The sequence below is a fragment of the Pogonomyrmex barbatus genome, unplaced genomic scaffold, assembly GCF_055798465.1.
Source record: "Pogonomyrmex barbatus isolate J1 unplaced genomic scaffold, ASM5579846v1 scaffold12, whole genome shotgun sequence".
NCBI lineage: Eukaryota > Metazoa > Arthropoda > Insecta > Hymenoptera > Formicidae > Pogonomyrmex > Pogonomyrmex barbatus.
The window spans coordinates 7,689,304-7,708,483 of record NW_028297108.1 but is presented as its reverse complement, the minus strand read 5'-3'; the positions used below and the strand labels follow the sequence as shown (position 1 = coordinate 7,708,483).

The window sequence follows — 19,180 nt, the reverse complement described above, 5'->3', positions numbered from 1 at the left end:
TATCTTTTAAGATATATAACACTTTTGTAAATGTAAAAAACTTATAATTTATAATTCTACATCCTTTATTTTCTTCGCCGCAATTCTAGCGTATCCGCGGTTAGAGAGACCGGGAAAACAAGAGGAAAGAGATGAAAAGAGAGGAAAAGAAGATCCGTCCCTGATCGCGCACACATCTGCGGCTCACGTGCGTGTCGGGAAACTGAGGGAAAGAAAGAACACGAGGGAGGAGAGAGTAGGAGAGAGTGGCAACGGGGAGAGATGTTAAATGTGCGTGACAACAGAGATGAGGAAATTTCATATTCCGGAGAAACGGAAAGAGACCTGCCGACGGTCGCTCATTGATGAAGATAGCGTTGTCGTGTACGGTCGTAGCGAGGACGTTATTACGTCGTGTCCATTGCAGTCGTGTCCACAACATGGCAGCGCGCGGGAAAGAGGAGCCAACGAAGCAGCGGTATCAGGCGAACGCTCGAGAGAGAGATCGCACGCATAGGTGAAAAAGCATGCCCCATTTTGCCCCATCGAAATTCATATATTTCGCGTCCGCCTCGGGGAGAACACGAACGATCGCGCACGTAAACTCATCGTATGAGAACAAACACGAATAACTGAGGAGTGTGAGGCGTGTTTCTCGTTGCGCGAGGTAGACAAAAGATTTCAAAAGATGAGCGCGCGATTTTTATTCGCATGATTTCTCTTGGACGAATCGTATATTTATTTTCCTGGAAAGGAGCTCTCTTTCGTTTATAACAAAACGAGATTTGATAGACTTGATACTGATAGAACGACTAGGACGACGAGTATACAATTTGAAGGAACGCGATCTTCGTTGTGCAGCGTGAACACAGCTTTCAGCGCCTTGAGGACTCTGATCCCGACCGAACCGGCCGACCGGAAGCTGTCGAAAATAGAGACTCTGAGGTTGGCCAGCAGTTATATTAGCCATTTGGACGCCATGCTTGTCGCGGGTGCTATAGATCAACCCTGTTCACGTCTCTTGGAGAGTAGCGGCGTTTACTCGACAAGACCGCAAGTTTGCACATTTTGCTTGGCCATGCATAAAAGATACGTAAGTCGTAGTTGAAGCTGTAGCATTTTGATTTATATTTTGTAATTTTCCAACATGTAATTTATAAAATAATATTTACCTACATACATATAACATGCTCTAATTTTCTATATGGATATCTATATATGATGATTAAAATATAAATATAATTGGAAATTTTTGTTGATTTCTCATTTTGGATTAGAATGACAACCAATTTCGTCGACAAACAATTTCTTTTTTGCTTTTCTACATGTATGTGTGCATTGATAAGCCATACGATTAACAAAATGCGGTTGTAAAATATCTTCATAATTTTTTCTTTCACATTTTCAGAATTTTGATATCCCATACGGAATCCCGGATTATTCAAATGAAGAGACAAGTTCGTATATCTACAGGCCAACGAGTGCAACGTTTAAATATGAATAATATTTAAAATTTTAAAGGCCAATTATAATAGCTGTACATCTTTTTTGTAAATATTCTGTAAGATTCTTTACTACATCTTGACAATGACGTATTGACATATTTGCATTTAGAAATAGCGTGTAAAATATGTAATTAATTTTTGCTTATTATCACTACCTTATGTATTGACAACTTCTAGATCAATGTTCTGATTTTGCTGAATAATACAATTTTTATAATACAAATATTCTATCTCTGATGTTTCAGCGATAAAAATATCTTTTGATGAAATATCTTTCAAGTGCGAATAAAAGCATAGTAATACACGTTTGTTGTTGAAAGCAAGACGTAAAGCTATATATATGAGATTGAAAGGGGAACTTTTATTACCATTAATTAAAAATTTAAAAATTTAGTCTTTTGAGATTAATATATATATATATATATTGTATTCTCCTTGCAAATTGTACAAAAGGATTAAATTTCAAGACATTTTAGAAGATAGAATATATATATATATATATATATATATATATATCTCTTCTAAAATGTCTTGAAATTTAATCCTTTGACATTTTGAGAGCTCGTAAAATATATATATATATATATATATTTTACGAGCTCTCAAAATGTCTTGAATTTTAATTCTTTTGTACATTACAAAATGTATATTTTATAATATAATATATATAATATACTATTATACTGTATACACACACACACACACACACACACACACACACACACACATGTGCGCACGCGCGTATATCTATGTGTGTATATCTTGTACAATACAAAGAAAAAAAAATGTTTTTTTTTTATCTTTGAGGTGGAACTCTAATTATTTTAAATCTCTTGCAAAATCAATTAAAAATATTACAACAAAGTTATCTCGATTTTCACGTTTTTTTTTCTTCCATATTTTTTTCTCACAATTAACAATAAATCTATTCTTTTACACTGAAGAATGAAGAGAGTTCAGCTTAATTCTATTTCAATAGATTAACTTTAATTTCAGTTTACTTTTTTATCTTTTCCTAGTTTTTAGAACTAAAAAAGATAAAAAGCAAATTAAATTAAAATAAAGTAAAGGTAATGTACGTTGATAGATATCAACATTAAAAAGATTGGCCTAATTTTGCCGAATTCAATTAAATTTGCGAAAGAGAACATGTTAAATGTCATATTTTACTTATTCGCAAACAAGTGAAAGGATCGTAATGCTTAGTAACAAATTTTTAATATAGATAAATAGATATATAAATATATGTAATTATATTTAAAATATCTTTTTTCTCTTCTAATCATATAATTTCCGTTCATATATACAGAAAAAAGAAGAATAATTGAAACATATTTAGAAAAATAATTGACATCTTTTCTTATAAAAATCATGATTTTATAGATAATATTCTTTACATGATCATATATACATGTTTCTTATATGATTATTTTATTGATATATAAATTAATATAAAATAATTTTTTTTTCCTTCTTTAAACTGTACTTTTTTTTATAAGAAATAATACAAAAATTATCTTTTTAATTATTTTTTACTTATTATTTTTTTATATGAATAAACAATAGTTATACAACAGTAGTAATTATACAACAGAAACGAGCATATATCAATATATTTTATATATAATTCTATATATTTATATATCGTTTTATATGAAAAATTTTTTATCGGGTATGCACATATTTGATATTCAAATTTGGTGAATTTTATGCACCGACAATCTTCGTCAATAGCAACTTGAAGCGAACTCTAATTAATGTAAAAACGATTACGACAGTGTTCTTATTTTTGTATCTTATATTTGTATTTGTTTATATCTTAGTGCCGTTTTGGTAAATTAAATTAAATTAATTAACGATTGACTCAATCGGCTGAACCGCCGCAGAACATCAATTTATACAATTTGACGCTTTTAATCGATAAGCAGCAGTGTCTATTACCTAGAAAACTTGGAAAATCTGAAATTCTCAGAGAATTTGTTTTGCCTTGAAAAATCAGAGAATTCTTTTTCTAATATTTTATCTATATATATTATAATTGGAAGTTTACCGATTGAATTATTATTGACAACAGAATGGGCGATAAATGCACACTAAACATGTACGCTGATCTTACAATCAAATCTAAATCATATTCAGTATCTGTTGAAAACAATAACTCTGTATTAAATGCAATTTTGTTTAATAAACACGGATGTTTATTTTAATATTAGTTTAGTCTTATAAAAATTAAATTTTTTATCGAATGTAATATTGTATAATTTTTTATTTGTATAAAGTTTTGGATAAAGCTTAAAAATTATTCAGGTTTCATTAACTGAAACTGAAAGTAGTTCTTAATTTTATATTAATGATTTCTAAATTTTTATAATTGAGAAATCTTAAGAACTTTACATACGATAAATATATATTTATTTGTAAGATACGTTAAAAAATATTTTTATTTTATCTGGAATTTTTAACAAAATCAGAAAATTCTTTTTTCAGAACATAGGTATCTTGGATATTTTTTGAATAACTAAAAATTGATTTTCTCGATTTATTCGCGATATTGACAAGACGCGAGAGGTATTCGATTCTACGAGATGATCCGAATTCGATTAAAGTCGCTAGGAGAAAAAAGTCGAATCCGACGCCATCTATCTGCTCCTTGCATCTCGCATCTCGCATCTCGCAGTTCACAGTTTTGCGCGTCCCTCTTTCGTTTCCGTTCGCTCTCGAGACACTTGAACGAGCAATCTCGCGCCAGTCAACTGCTCCTGCAACACTAGTCAAAGCGGCGTCGTGCGCCACGAGCGTCACATTTAATTTTAACGGCATCACCGGCGTCGTTCCACGTCATTGGCGTCAATCGGCAATGTTCGATCGATCCCACGCGAGAAATAACCGCCCGTCGAATTTTTTCTCCGCTGTCTCTTGCTGTCTCGCCGCCGCGGATCACCGAGATCACACAGGACGTGTTTAACCGGAAGTCTGGACCGGAAGCCGTGGACGCCTCGCCGTGCGATGCGCTTCCGTTCAGTTCGGTTTCAGTTCCAGTTCGGTTTTCTCGTTCGTCGTTTGTAATTTTCGTATTCCGTTTAATAACTCGAGTTTCTCGCTCCGATCAGACCGCATCCGGCGAGACCGGAGCACGCGCAACCTCCTCGTCAGTGCGCTTCTTTGTCGCATTGCCGCAGGATTATCGCGCCGTTTGACGTAAATGCATCTCGTCCGGAGAATTCACTCCTTCCTCGAGTCTATTACTTACCGTATTCTCCTCTACCTTATTACGGAAAGTCTACAGACGGAATTATACGTAAGGCTTGTATATAAACAAAGAAAACGCGTGATCGCTGTCGCACGAAGAGAGAAGACGGTATATGTGAGTAATGTTAATTAATTATTCGCGCTTTCTTCAATTTCTTAAATTTATCAGAATAATAATAAACAGTTGAAAATTCATTTAAATTATTTTTCACGTTTCATTTTCCCTTATCTTTCTCCCTCGTGTACCTTAATTCAGTGTTTTATAAGTTAGGGCTTTTAAGGAAGTATTCTCGCATTTATTATCACCTTTTTAGGAATTTTTCTTGGGAAAATGTTGGGAAAACTTTGAATTGGAAATTTGAAATTTAGTATATTTATTCTTTGATATGTAAATGTTTTTCTATAAAGTTCTGCAAAAATTATAAGACTTTTTTGGCAATTATTGGCAATTATATTTGCGATTCTATATGAGCACGTCATAATTTACTGTTACCTAATTTAAGAAGTGAAGAAATTATCTTATGCTGGAAAACAAAAACTCCAAATAATTCTTAATCTATGTAAATATACGATAGTTTTTGTCAATATTTAATCAACATAAGAATTCCAACTTTTTAATTTTTCCGATAAGGAAAAATCTAAAAGAAATTGAATTTTTATTCATTGTTCAAATGCCATTTTTACAAAAATCAATTTTTCAACTTGTAAATCGTACGAGACTAATACTTATATACATTAGGAACTTTTTGGAATTCTTTATTTTAGATAATTCTTACATCTTGGAATAATAGTAAGTCATGCCATGATTTGCAAATCCAAATTTTGAAAAAAATAGATTAGAGACTATTTAGATTGCTAGTTTTTAAGCAATTCTACCCGGTCGAAAGTAATCGTTAACTATTAGTTAACTATTTACAATGCGTCATAATATAATTTTAAAGTCACATACTCATGTATCTATATTTGTGAAATTAGTAAATAGTTAAATATGTATATTTATATGCAGATATTTCATATATCATCATTTGCCAACGATCCACATTTGCTATGATATATATTACCACATTCATATGATATATAAATATATTTTCCTCAAGCGCGAAATTGGAGTTACACAAGTTTAATAATGTTTATTTTTATCAATGTAGATTAATTTTAATCTTTTTAAATTTACATTTTATCTCTTTCTAACTTTTAGAATTAAAAACAGACCAGACGTAAGTTTAAACCGGGATCAAAACTATTCTACATTATATATTGATATCGACAAAGAAACGAACATAGATTAATTACAATTTTTCAATCGAAGTGGAATGCAGCCAATCTGTAGAAAAAAATACCCAGTGAATTTTTATTTATACAAACATACATGCACGCACACACATAATATATATAAATTATTTATATATATATATATAAATTATATAATATATATGTTTAACTTATTTTTCATCTTTCTTTAATTCTAGAAATTAGAAAAAAATAAATGATGAATTAAAGATTAAAGTTAATCCACATTGGTGATAATGAATATTATTATTACCTTCTATAATTCAAATCTTTTTTCGTGCTTGAAAAAAATTGTACATATAATATTGTAGCGTTGTAAACGTTGAAATAGTGAAATATATCTATATATATCTACATACATTTTATTAATTATTATTATTACAAGTACATGTGATTTTAAAGTGATATGACTGATTATAAAGAATCAACTGACGATTAGTTTATATTAATATTTGAAAAAGAAATTATTAGGCACTTAAAGTCCTGCCGAGTTTCTCATATTCCATTAATGGAAAAAAATAATGCAGTGTTTTCAGATCCCCCGGATGCGCGCTAACGCCGTGCGGTGTACAAGACCGAAGTGCGACGACGCGATTGGCTTTACCTGCTCACGATAAAGTGCGCGTACTCACTTACTCACTCACTCACTCACTCACTCACTCACTCACTCACTCACTCACTCACTCACTCACTCACTCACTCACTCCCTCACTCACTCACTCACTCACTCACTCACTCACTCACTCACTCACTCACTCACTCACTCACTCACTCACTCACTCACTCACTCACTCACTCACTCACTCACTCACTCACTCACTCACTCACTCACTCACTCACTCACTCACTCACTCACTCACTCACTCACTCACTCCCTCCCTCCCTCCCTCCCTCCCTCACTCCCTCACTCACTCACTCACTCACTCACTCACTCACTCACTCACTCACTCACTCACTCACTCACTCACTCACTCACTCACTCACTCACTCACTCACGCACGCACTCACTCACGCACGCACGCACGCACGCACGCGCGCAGTCATTGGAAGGTTCCGCAAATTCGGAGTAGCGGCGCTACGCCGCTAGCCGCCATCTTGTAAGAGCTGCCTGCTCCGTAGTGTTTAGAGGTTTACAGTGAGACGGGACGGCAGCTTCTCCGCCGGAGGCTGGAAGTTCTGCTGAAGTGGTTTGGTGCCACGGTCCTTGGCAGTCCCTGGGCGTCCAGGTGACTATCGCGCGAGGCCAGGGTACCATCGAGCCGCCGGGACAGCCGTCAGCGGATCCTCCTGCGCGTCCGAATCCCTCGAAAGATGGTGAGTATCCGCCGTTAACACCCTGGTCAGAGAGAGCGCGAGCGAACGAACGAACGAACGAACGAACGAATGAACAAACGAAAGAACGAACGAACGAACGAACGAGCGAGTGAGCGAGTAAGCAAACGAGCGTCTAGAAATTTATTATGCGCGTACGCGTCCCTTCAATTAGACATCGCTCGATGTTATCATTATTGTCATCATCATCATCATCATCATCATCATCATCATCATCATCATCATCATCATCACCACCATCATCATCACCATCATCATCGTCATCGTCATCGTCATTATCATCGTCGTCATCATTATCATTATCATTATCATCATCATCATCATCATCATCATCATAATTATCGTCATCGTCATTGTCATCGTTATCATCAGTATCATCATTATTTTTATCATCTTCAACATCTTCAACATCTTCATCTTTATCATCATCTTTGGCGGCAACGGTTCGGTTTCATTTATCACCTCGTTGATACCGGCAACAATCCTCGCGTTACATGGAGCAACTTCTGCGTTAACCTAACATTTTTACAGTCGATAGCGACTTTGAAAATCACCACCGATGACGAGGAGCGACTTGTCAGAGCAGTTCGAAAGCGTCGTTCGCGCCAAGTATTCCTTTTCTCCTTCTCCTTTTCTTTTTCTTTGCGTCGCCGTCGGTCTCGTTTTCCGATGACGATCTCATTTGACGATTTCTTTCTAGCGTGATTGCGAGAGTATTGTGTATGTGCACGCCGCGACTTCCAGGATTGTCGAAGAACATGTGAGAGAGAGGAAGAAAGAGAGGAGATGAATTTGCGAGAATGTCGCGAGCTCCACGGCAAGATCGGAGTCGTTGTAGGGAAAACGCGAGGATACATGGTTTCTGACAATCCGCGATTGCCGCCGTCATGGATATAAACATCTAAGGACCATTGTTGTACGTTGGAGACTGAACTCGAGTGAGACCGCGCTACTTGTTCTCTCTTCTCTGTTCTTTCTTTCTCATTCTACATGGAGCCGAGACGACGCACGCCGTATGTGCTGCTCGCTTGTTCGGTCGGTTGTTTGCTTGTTTGTTTGTACTTTTGGCTGTCATTGCTCGCCACCATAAGAGAGAGGGAAGAAGGGAGGGCGGAGGAAGCGGGGTTCGGCGAAGTTAAGTTTCCTTTCCTCGCATCGTGAGTCCGCGATGAGATTTGCGTTAACTGGTACGTCGACGTGTCACCGCAATCACCGTTGCCATCATCGTTGTTGCCTCTGTCTCTGTCGCCGCCGCCGCCGCCGCTGCCACCACCACCACCACCACCACCACCACCACTACCGCCGCCGCCGCCGCCGCCGCCGCCGTCGCCGCCGCCGTCGCCGCCGCCGTCGCCACTGCTGCCTCTGGCCGTTAGTCGATATTTCGCGTAACTTCGCTCCTTATCCCGACGCCGGATGCCGATCACGCAGCTGCGCGCGTCACGTCAAGCTCCGCGAGATCTGTCAATGGATCGACACATCGCGATTCTCACGTCGTAGGGAAATTCTTGAAATTTGGCATTCGCGGGACTTGGTAGGAGGGAGGGGGGGAGGTGGAGCAAAAGTCGACGATATCCTCGACGACGCGGAGACATTCGTGATTTGTATTCGCATGCGAGCTAAGATTCCGCGAGATGCGTCGTAGAGAAAGATCACTTGGGCGATCAGTGTTTCTACATCGGAATTTCTTTCCCGCGCATTTAATTGAAATTTTCGGATAAAACGTAAGACACGATGAAAAGATATAAAAAAGTGAATGATTGTTGGATGAAATGTGCTACGGTAGAAACAGGAGATTGGACGGATGTTGACAACAATTTTCACTTCATAGAAGGAGATATCGCTTTACTTAAAATGGTAATTCCGATACAGACTTTTGTGTGTTTGCACTTTATTGTGTGGCGTGATCGAATGACTTGCGACTTCCTTTTGGATACAGAACATTTTTTTCTTTTTCCCTTTGCTTGCTTTCCTTTTGCTCTGTTTCCTCATTTTAGAGCATTATAACACCGTCGTTGAGCATTAATAATTTATCAGCATGTTTCTATTTTTTTTTCCTCATTTCCCGCGCAGGCATAACACTCAAATCCTTCTTGGATTAAAATCAATAAATTGAATCAAGTTTTCGAGACTTTCTTACATGGCTTCTATACATTTCGTCATCGTCATCCTATATACATTACCAACATTCATATTAATACTTGATTTGAGTGCGACTTAAACAAATTGTACTCAGAAACGTTTAAAAGCAACGGGACGAATTTATATATAAACGGGAAAGAATGCTAACTGTGAGTACGAGTGAAAAGGATATGTGTTAATGTGCATCTTGCAGGGTTGGTGTTACAAATGCGATGAAAATTTGCGGCTTTTTCTGACGTGAATTTATCAGAAAATAGAGTGTCTATTATCTGGAAAAACTTGGAATTTTCAGGGAATTTTTTTCAAGTTGCTTTTTCTAATATTTACCAACTGAATTGTTAATAACAGGGAACCCACTTTAAATATTATAGCACACTGATTTTACAACTATATAATTCAATATTCAATATTGAAGACAACGATTCCGTGTTATTTTACGTACAATTTTGTTTAATGAACATTTATTTATTTTAATACTTTTATAAAAATTGAATTTTGTTACCGGTTATACATTATATAATTTTTTGATATAAAGTTGTGAAAATAAAGTTTGAAAATTTTATGCAATATAAAATATTTATTTTTTAGAGTTATTTATAGTTTTTTTTCAAAATTTTTCAAGTTATTGAAATTATTGAAATTTGAATGATGGTTCTTAATTTTATTTTATGATTTATAAATTTTTAAGAATGAAATATTAAGGATTTTGCACAATGAATATATATTTATTTATAAAAATACGGAATTCTCTTCATTCCGATGGATGAAAAACAGAATTCAATGCAAAAGATGTTTTATTTTTGATCGAAAAAGAAATTTTCTGTTCCTAATATTTTATTTAATATTTAATTTCTTATTAGTCATTAGTTTATCGAACACTTTTGTTGTATATAGAAATGATTCTGTAGTGATTTATCGTTAAACAAACTCTAATAATTCCTTAGCTGGCTTATAATAATTTGCGCACACGCACAAACACACACACACACACACACACACACACACATATGTTAAATGCGATAACGTTGCATTAACTCTATGCAACTATGAAAAGGGAAGAATCGCTCCTCTAACAGTATACCATTTTGCATTATTAGCTCCTCTTTCAACAAAGATTAAAGGTGAAAAACATCGTATGAAATGTAACATCGTATGAAATGAAACATCGTAAACTCATAACTGCTTTGTGTACACATTCCCAATTCACAGGCGTTCCTCTTGAGGCCCCAGCGAGTGGCTCCTAATTAACGATTGACGTTTATGTATGTATACAAATCGCTGGGCGAATGGTATCTCCATGATAATATCACGTCCGGCATTTAATAGAATTGTTATAATGATGAGGATTGTAATAACATTGCAGGTTTCGGGAAGCAAGATTTCAAAGTGCTAGGGTGAGAGAAAAAGCGAGTGACATCACTCACATATTTGTACTTCTGCACTCACGATAGTATTTCACTTTCGTTATCTCATTCTCGCATGAATATATTCACAAACGCGACGCTGTCATTGATTCCACATTTCGGTAAATTGTGTCGTTCTCCAAGAGAGAAAATTCCTGATTGTGTGTGTGTGTATGTGTGTATGTGTGTGTATGTGTGTGTGTGTGTGTGTGTGTGTGTGTGTGTGTGTGTGTGTGGTGTATGGTGTGGTGTGTGAAAGACCGTGAGAAACTATGTATTGGAATTGGCAGCTAAATAAATAAAATAGAAAACAATAAATTCGAATTAAGTTAATAAATAGTATTGTGACAAACGAAATTAATTGGAATAAATCTCAAACAGATAATTAGATATTTAGCAATTTCGATTAAATGATACAAATAAGTTTTGATTTTAACTCTGTGACACGCGCGACAGAGAGTTGCACAATCCTTCAGATCCACGCAAAGTATTCGCTTTGTTTCTCGCAATTAATCGTCTTTTCTATCTTTTACTTTTGCAAGTTTTTTTTTTCTGTCAAAGGACAGTACAGCGGGCGCGGACGCGCGAAATCGAAAAAGATATGTCGTTGCCAGCGATTCCGTCCCGAAGAATTTCGGGAAGGAAAATGACGGCCCGCGCGCGTGATTTTCGCGCGACAGCAAATTAAAGGGAGAATTGATTTGATTGTTGTGCAGAGCTCGGCTTCGACCGGTGGTACGGAGGGGTCTAGTCCTGCTTCTAGCCCTGCCTCGGCCGCGAGTCTTACGATGGCCGCGCCGAAATACGGTACGTTGGTACCGAATCGTATTTTCGTAGGTGGCATCTCGGCCAACACCAGCGAAGCGGAGCTAGCTCAGGTTTTCTCGGCCTACGGCAATGTCAAGGCCACGAAAATTATATCGGATCGCGCCGGCGTGTCCAAGGGCTACGGCTTCGTCACTTTCGAAACGGAGGAGGAGGCCAAGCGGCTTCAACAAGAGGTATGCGCGATTGATGACGTGCTCTTTTCCTTGAACAATTCACCTTGCCGAAATATCGAAATTCACGCCTTATCGCTTGTATATTTCCGCTTCTATTCCAGGCTGAATGCATTGTATTGAGAGAGAGGAAACTCAATATAGCACCCGCGATCAAGAAGCAGCCGTTCTCTAGATCTTTCGATGGTAGTACCGGTTCGCCTCCTTCCGTGCCTACAAGTACTTACTACTATGCGAACAGTATGTGATTTTTCTTCTTTACTACGGACTTGATTTCCGACTGTTTGAGTCGTATTTTATCATGATTTGCATTTTCGAATTTATCATTTAATTTATAAATTTATAACTTTTATTCACCAAAAGCGTGTAGTGTTCCAAATTGTCTAAAACAATTGCTTTTGGACACTTTCGCGAATCTTTTTATCTCAAAACGTTTTACTTTTTTTTCACGCTTATAGTTTTATAATTGGATACGCAAGAGTATTTTTTGTGTTGCATAATTTTTGTGTGCATTAAAGTTGCATTAACGTAACAATATTTAATGGTACGAAGAAGAGACTTTCAAAAAAATCTTTTATAAAATTTTTTTGAAAATGCTTTGATATCATTTTGTCTAAAAATATTCGTATGAAACATATTATTAAAAAATTTATTTGAATGTTTTATTTTATTATACAATACGCAGAGGGAAACGGTTCATGTGGCATTTCTGATGCAATAATACCGTGAATGATTAAAGAAGTGCAGAGTTTCAAATTTCTTTCTCCGTTTTCCTATCTAGGTATGGGACTCGCTTATCAGAATGGCATGACATTCTATAACACGGCAGCTGCCGCACCAGCGACTTCCATCGCTCCACCCACGGATCCAGGAACGATTTATCAAGCTGCAGGAGTGTTTGGTAATTATCACCATTGAATGTTACATGTAGGCAATCTTATCATCTAAAAATTGTTAAAACGAAACTATAAGAGTTTCTATGAAATTTTGTTTATCGATGCGTTTAAGCACAATATCGGAAGATAAAACCGAATTATCATATTATTATCGTAAGATGAATACCTTCTACAAATCTTGACGCAACACACGATCGTATCATATCATTGCTGATTGTTCTCTTACAACAATTTGCTAATTTTCTTTTCAATCTCATGCCCAGGACCTCAAGCCGCTACTGGACATCAAACGTTTGCTCCTGTAATGTACCCATGTCCAGCCCCATCGCTGTATATGCCACAACAATATCAGTATTCCCCTATGCCGGTATGTAAAATAATAATATTTTTGTCTACCTGATCGTTTTTCATTCTACGTCTACGTCTTCGACTCTACTTTTAGATGCTCGTGGGTTTCCTTCATACGTACATATAGATCCTAGCATAAGATCCTGACCGTCTTTGTCTGTATTTTGTATTTCTATTAAATGGTACATATCGGTTACGGTTTGACAGACAAATGGTCTGATGGGAGAAGCCATACCACCGGCGTTTCTACCCAACCCTCAGCAAATGCCTACTTACGTCCTTCTCGACGCTATACAGTATTGAGGTCTAAAGGTATAAGGTCTAAGCTAAATGACTAGCATGCCGTTCTCTTGAGCATTTTTCCTTTTTTCTTTTCTCAATTATCTCTCAATTTGCACGGCTTGTCGATGCATGATTTCACATTTTTTGTCTCACGACCTGTATACCTTATGCTTACCGATATCGCACACGCTAATTTTTGACTTATACTTACTTTGCGCCGTAACCGCAATATTAGATTTAATCGAAATCTAAGTGTATATCAAAACTTAAAAGTGTACATTGAGAAAAGTATTAAACATAAAGAAAAGAATTGAATGATATATGATATAGTCGGTAGTTACGATAAATAAGATAGATTAATCGATATAATGAATGATAAAGAGAAGAAGATAAAGATTAATCGCGAGGTGACATGGAAGATAGTAGAATAATAAACATAATCGTAATTCCAGTAAAATGGTTATAATGATAGCGGTAATAAGAGATAACGATGTTTCTAATCATCAAAGTATTAAACATAATAATCGTATTTATAATTATCTGAATTAAAAAGTTTTGAGCGATGACAGAAAACAGAACGTAAATAAAACCAGATTATCGATAAATTCAGATGAAGCTTAAACATTATATCTTGGATCTATTTTATGTGGTCTTCCTAACCCCTTATCTCTATCTCTTTTTTTTTTAATTTTCTTTCTCTTTTCTGTTTTGTTTTCGACTTGTTTCATTTTTATTAACGCATAATTATTGTTAATAGATTGCGATTAAATGTTATGTTAACAATGTCAAGCTGCTTATCGATTTTCTATTTGTTTAGCATGGGTATCTGTTTCATTTTTCGTATCATAATTTTTCACTTTTTAGAATAATACGAGTCGCATTTAAATCGAAATCAATCGTGTAATCTTTTCGTACGCAAAACGCAAATTTTTTTTTATTGTAAGGCAATATTATATAATAAAAGGCAATTTCTCTTGAATCAGAATTCTCTCTCTATTTTTATTATTAGAGAAATAAAATAGAAATATCCGAAAAATTTTTTAGATATTTGACAATGCAATTGTTATAAGCATATGTACATAATGTGGATTTAAAGTGACTTAATTTTTTTTCCAATGTAAACATGAAAGTAGAGTTAAGAAATTATTTTTGTCGCAAGTATATCAATAAATTGTCATAATTACGCTCTCTTTTCTTTCTGGCATGATCTAAGAAATGAGGCAGATCGTTATTTTATATATGAAATACATGAATTGAGATATCATCTTTGCTTGATTTTTACATAGTTATATTTATTGGACTTGTTACTTTCATTGCAACAAGGCTATTTCCGCAAACGGATTTAATTAATTATATGATTCAATCAATTCATTCTTTTTCACATTTCTTTATATTAAATCAGAAAAATATTTTAACAGAGGAATGACATTTATATTAGTCTCTTAATTAATCCTTAATTATGACGCACAAGGCTGATTTTTATTTAAATGAAAAATAAGTTCATGAATCTATACATATATTTCTACATGTAGCTGCTACATATACATTTTTTTGTATAAATAATAGATCGGATCAATAAATCTTTGATCAATAAATAATTACAAGTGAATAAGCGCATTTCTTTCTATTTTGTTTGTCAACATATATTCCAATCTCAAAAAAGATTATATACTTGGAGTAAGACTTCTCCCGATTAGGAAAATTCGACGAGAAACATTCGACTGACGTTTACGGGAATGGCCGGTTATAGATGTGTCTCCGTGCGCGATACTTGGCATTCATGTGCTAAATGCATGGCGCAACGATGTTTATCTAAAGATGTCTTCGTTTTTTGTCCACAGTACGAACCGTACTACGCAGGAGCGGCCGCTGGGGCACCCCAGTATTTGTACGCCACTACGGGCAGTTCGTCGAGTAACACGAACGGTGGTGGTGGTGGTGGTGGTGGTGGTAGTGGTGGCAATAGTTCCGGCAGCAGCGGTAATAACGGTACGGGAGCTACCAGTCCGCCGACAGGCCCACCGCCACCACTCCCACCACCGCATCCGACACACTTTTACGCTCCTGCCGCGCCGACCCCGCATCATCATCCACCTGTACCAACAGGCCCACCTCCCCCGACACAGGTGGATCATCTATACTATCCTTTCGCAGCCGGTCCGCATCCCGCACCGCCGCCGCCGCCGCCGCCGCCGCACGCGCCAATGGGATTGACCGAGCAGCAGCTGTTGCTGTACACCACGGACGCTACCTCGTGCCAACAAACCTCCACGTCTGACAGTCAGGCCGCACCGCAGGAGGTAAGCTCTTTCCTTTTATCGTGCTGCCATCGATACTTTTCTGCGCGTTTAACGTTTTGCGGCTTTTGACACCACCACTTCCAAATTCCCAATATAGTGTTACGTGCTGAATCGAATCGCAGGCGATCGTCTTTATAAGTCTGTAAAATGGTAATTCATGCATGTCCATACTTGTTATGTTAACAAAATGATCCATAGTAGTCCTCGCGATGAAAATTGTCTCATGAGGGGATTAAGCTCAATCGCGATAGACAATTGACACGTGATATATCCTTGTTGCTAAATACATGTTTTATCAGGCGTATTGAGTCTAGGTATTATTTTGTGACGTAAAACCGTAGGATTCACATTCGACGCCAAGCCACTCGGAGCAACCGCACAGCGAAGTGCAACAGGCCGCTTCAGGCTCACCGGCAACATCTCTGCTGCCCCTAATGCCCGTCAAATTCCCCGTGTCCGGTCGTTACCACGCTAATTATCATCCGATCGCGATACACACGCCAAACGATAGCGAGGACTGCGCCGCCAGTCCGATGCACTGTCGTATCCTCTATCACCCGACCGTATACATTCCGCACGCGCACCCGCCGTCGCCGTACACGCATCACAACGCGTCCGGTACCGCCAGTCTCCTGCCAACGCCATTTTCGGCCTCGCCGCATCAATCCGGTTACGACAACGGCAACGCGAAGACGTACAATCACAATTCCAGAGACTGCAATAAATATATGGGCGGTCATAATAACAACGGTATACGTGGTCAGGGGAGTCAGAATCATGGGTATCCGTTGGTACACCACAGCGCGCACGTCAAGTCGCAGAATACGCACGGCGGTTCGCAGTCACACAACAACAATAAGTGCGGCGGTAACGTGGCGGACGGATCGCACAAATATCCGACGATAGCGATGTCGTCGCGACTGTCGGTACAGTACAATAGGAGAACGGCTGGATCGAACGTGGGCTCGTCGGCGATCCTCAGGTCCGGTGGTGGCGGCGGCGGCGGCTACGCCTCGAATCAAGCTACGCACAAAGTTAATCATTCTACGATGTCCAACTATTCGCACGCGACGAATGGACGCACGAGGCATTGCGGTGACGATCAGTATTACGAGATTAACAAACCGTCGATGGTCGGTGGTTATGGCTCGGCTCGTAAAAATTGTCTCTCGAGTAACAACAATAACAACAACTACCGAGGAGGCGCCGCCCGGCTGGATGTGGTGCACGGGAGCGACAACAATGGTCGGCCTAACAACGACGCGGCACAGCCGGACAGCGCCGTAGTCGTCACGGCGACGACGACGACGACGACGACGACGACGACGACGACGACGACGGCGACGTCCTCGCGCCTGTCTCCAGCCGAGCGGATAAACGCGGACGCGTCCAATACCCAGGAGAAGCCGGCGAGCCCACCTCCAGCCCCGTACTCACCCATGACACGGCCTCTTCCAACTCTCTCACCACCCACCTCTCAGGTCCAGTTTTACACTCCGGCTCAGAATCGCTATCAGCCATCCACCATGCCCCTGTCCCAAGCACAACAGCAGCAGCAACAACAGCCGACTGGCAATCAACGCAGCCGGTACTCCGTCGGCCAGGCATTATCGTCCGCCAATCGGAAGCCGTCCGACAAATATTCAAGCACTAGCGGCTCGCAAACGACGATGCTGCGGCAGTCCAAGTATAAGGTGAATGGAATAATGCAGACTGCAGCAACGGCGGTGGCGAACAAACTCGCTGACGATGCTCTGGGAGGCGCCGGTGACGGTCCTGGTAGGCTACCGATAACGCCACCCGGTACACCGCGGACGACCGGCCATCCGGCAGCTGGCGATCAGAATCAGCTGAGCGACACGTGCCATCAAATGCAGGCGCTGACTCTGTAGACACTTCCTACTCCCCTTTTTCTTTGTTCTCTTCGTTGTCCTCTTTGTTGTCTTCTTGATGAGAATATATATATTTATCTTATAAGAGTCGAGAGAGATCACGCGTGCGACCTAAGACGACGGCTGCAAATTGTGAAAAACAGTGTGGCTATCAACGACAACACACACACACACACACACACACACACAACATATACATACATATACACATGATACATACATGATATAGATACATGATATATATATATATATATATATATATATATATATATATATATATATTATGTACATGCTACGTAATACCCGTTACGGTATAATTTCTCTGATGATCTCAGGCTCGATATGTTAAAGACATTCTATAGAAATGAAATCTTTCCCAGTTTGATCGCCATGATTCGCTGATCGAGCCAAATTCCAATAATACACAGATCATCAAATGAGTACGCGCAGAGAACGATATATTATAATATAATTATATATACGGAGAAAAAGAAAGAGGAGCAGATGTATCTAGAATGAAAGTTTTAAATACATCCACCTCTTCTGTACTGTAACAAAGAATTAACAGAAAGATAAAATTTATCTTAATATATACATGCACACTGAATACATTCATACATATATCTATATTGTAAGTACGATACGTCATTTACACATATACACACATATATATATATATCTACGTTATATAATATACATATATATATATATATATATATATATATATATCTATTACAATATATCCGATGTTATATGCGTGATAGGCTCGACAAACCATGAATCTCGCGAGCAAGGCTAGATTAGTTAGCAAAAGGTAGAACTGAGAGAAAAAAAAAGAAGAAATAATGTTGTTATCGTACAAAGACGAACGATTTGTCATGTGTTCAAAAACAAAAAAAAAGAAGATGAAAAACAAAGCAGAAGGGTAACAGGGAGGCGAGATAGGGTTGATTTCATAAACGGTTGCTCAAGGCACTGCCACAACTCCATGATTTTTCGTTTTCTATCCCGTGAAAATCACGGGAGTATCCGTACTTATAGTTTCTCTCTCTCGTTAGAGTAACCGTGAATCTATATTTCATCGCGTGTTTTGATCGTAGAGTGGATTAACAACTGGATTCCGTTATATTTTTCCGTTGACAAATTTCCGTGCTAATATACATGTTATAGCTGTTATTAAATACCGAGAGAAAAAAAAATAATCGAGACCCAAGTATGAAGGATGAAACGCCCCGTATTACCCAAATGAAAATAAAATAAGATATTAAAAGAAGAGAGAAATAATAATAATGAATTAAAAAAAAATGTGTCGGCTGTGAGCTTCCAAGCAAATAACAATAATTAAATTATTATAATATTAAAGGTTAAATAATATTCTACCTAATTGTTACGAAGGTGGATTTCTTTTACCTGTAAATGTGAAACAAATTTGTTATCTCGTATCTCGCATACCGTAGCTATGATTGTCCATTTGAGAAAAAAAGAGAGAAAGAAAGGAAGAACGAACGAAAGAAAGAAAGAAAGAAAGATAGATAGATAGATGAGTGAAACTTGTAGCGCCGTC

The 19,180-nt window shown here is 37.8% G+C and overlaps 2 protein-coding genes across 4 annotated transcripts; both read left to right on the top strand.

The window, feature by feature from the left end:
- The first annotated feature begins 93 nt into the window (after positions 1-93).
- LOC105427178 (basic helix-loop-helix transcription factor scleraxis) lies at positions 94-1,707 on the top strand. The gene is made up of 3 exons (XM_089071467.1): positions 94-496; positions 841-1,072; positions 1,388-1,707. The coding sequence occupies exons 1-3, from the start codon at positions 345-347 to the stop codon at positions 1,481-1,483; spliced, it is 480 nt and encodes a 159-aa protein (XP_088927593.1). The 5' UTR covers positions 94-344; the 3' UTR covers positions 1,484-1,707.
- Positions 1,708-4,179: 2,472 nt separating this feature from the next.
- On the top strand, positions 4,180-19,086 carry LOC105427240 (uncharacterized). Of its 3 annotated transcripts, none has more exons than XM_089071457.1 (8): positions 4,180-4,848; positions 6,560-7,337; positions 11,617-11,901; positions 12,003-12,138; positions 12,680-12,799; positions 13,058-13,161; positions 15,266-15,724; positions 16,066-19,086. In XM_089071457.1, exons 2-8 carry the CDS (start codon positions 7,335-7,337, stop codon positions 17,614-17,616), a joined length of 2,658 nt encoding a protein of 885 aa, XP_088927583.1. In that variant the 5' UTR covers positions 4,180-4,848; positions 6,560-7,334; the 3' UTR covers positions 17,617-19,086. The 3 variants fall into 3 exon arrangements, with proteins under 3 accessions (XP_088927583.1, XP_088927582.1, XP_088927581.1); XM_089071456.1 differs by having other exon boundaries at positions 6,551-7,337; XM_089071455.1 differs by lacking the exons at positions 4,180-4,848; positions 6,560-7,337 and adding an exon at positions 8,733-9,212.
- The last annotated feature ends 94 nt before the right edge of the window (positions 19,087-19,180 follow it).

Coding starts and splice junctions, on each gene's coding strand:
- LOC105427240 (XM_089071455.1), top strand. CDS start 9,090: ATGAAAAGATATAAAAAAGTGAATGATTGTTGGATGAAATGTGCTACG. Junction 9,213..11,616: donor ATATCGCTTTACTTAAAATG/GTAATTCCGATA, acceptor ATTGTTGTGCAG/AGCTCGGCTTCGACCGGTGG. Junction 15,725..16,065: donor GTCAGGCCGCACCGCAGGAG/GTAAGCTCTTTC, acceptor GTAAAACCGTAG/GATTCACATTCGACGCCAAG.
- LOC105427178 (XM_089071467.1), top strand. CDS start 345: ATGAAGATAGCGTTGTCGTGTACGGTCGTAGCGAGGACGTTATTACGT. Junction 497..840: donor GAGAGAGATCGCACGCATAG/GTGAAAAAGCAT, acceptor TTCGTTGTGCAG/CGTGAACACAGCTTTCAGCG. Junction 1,073..1,387: donor TGGCCATGCATAAAAGATAC/GTAAGTCGTAGT, acceptor TCACATTTTCAG/AATTTTGATATCCCATACGG.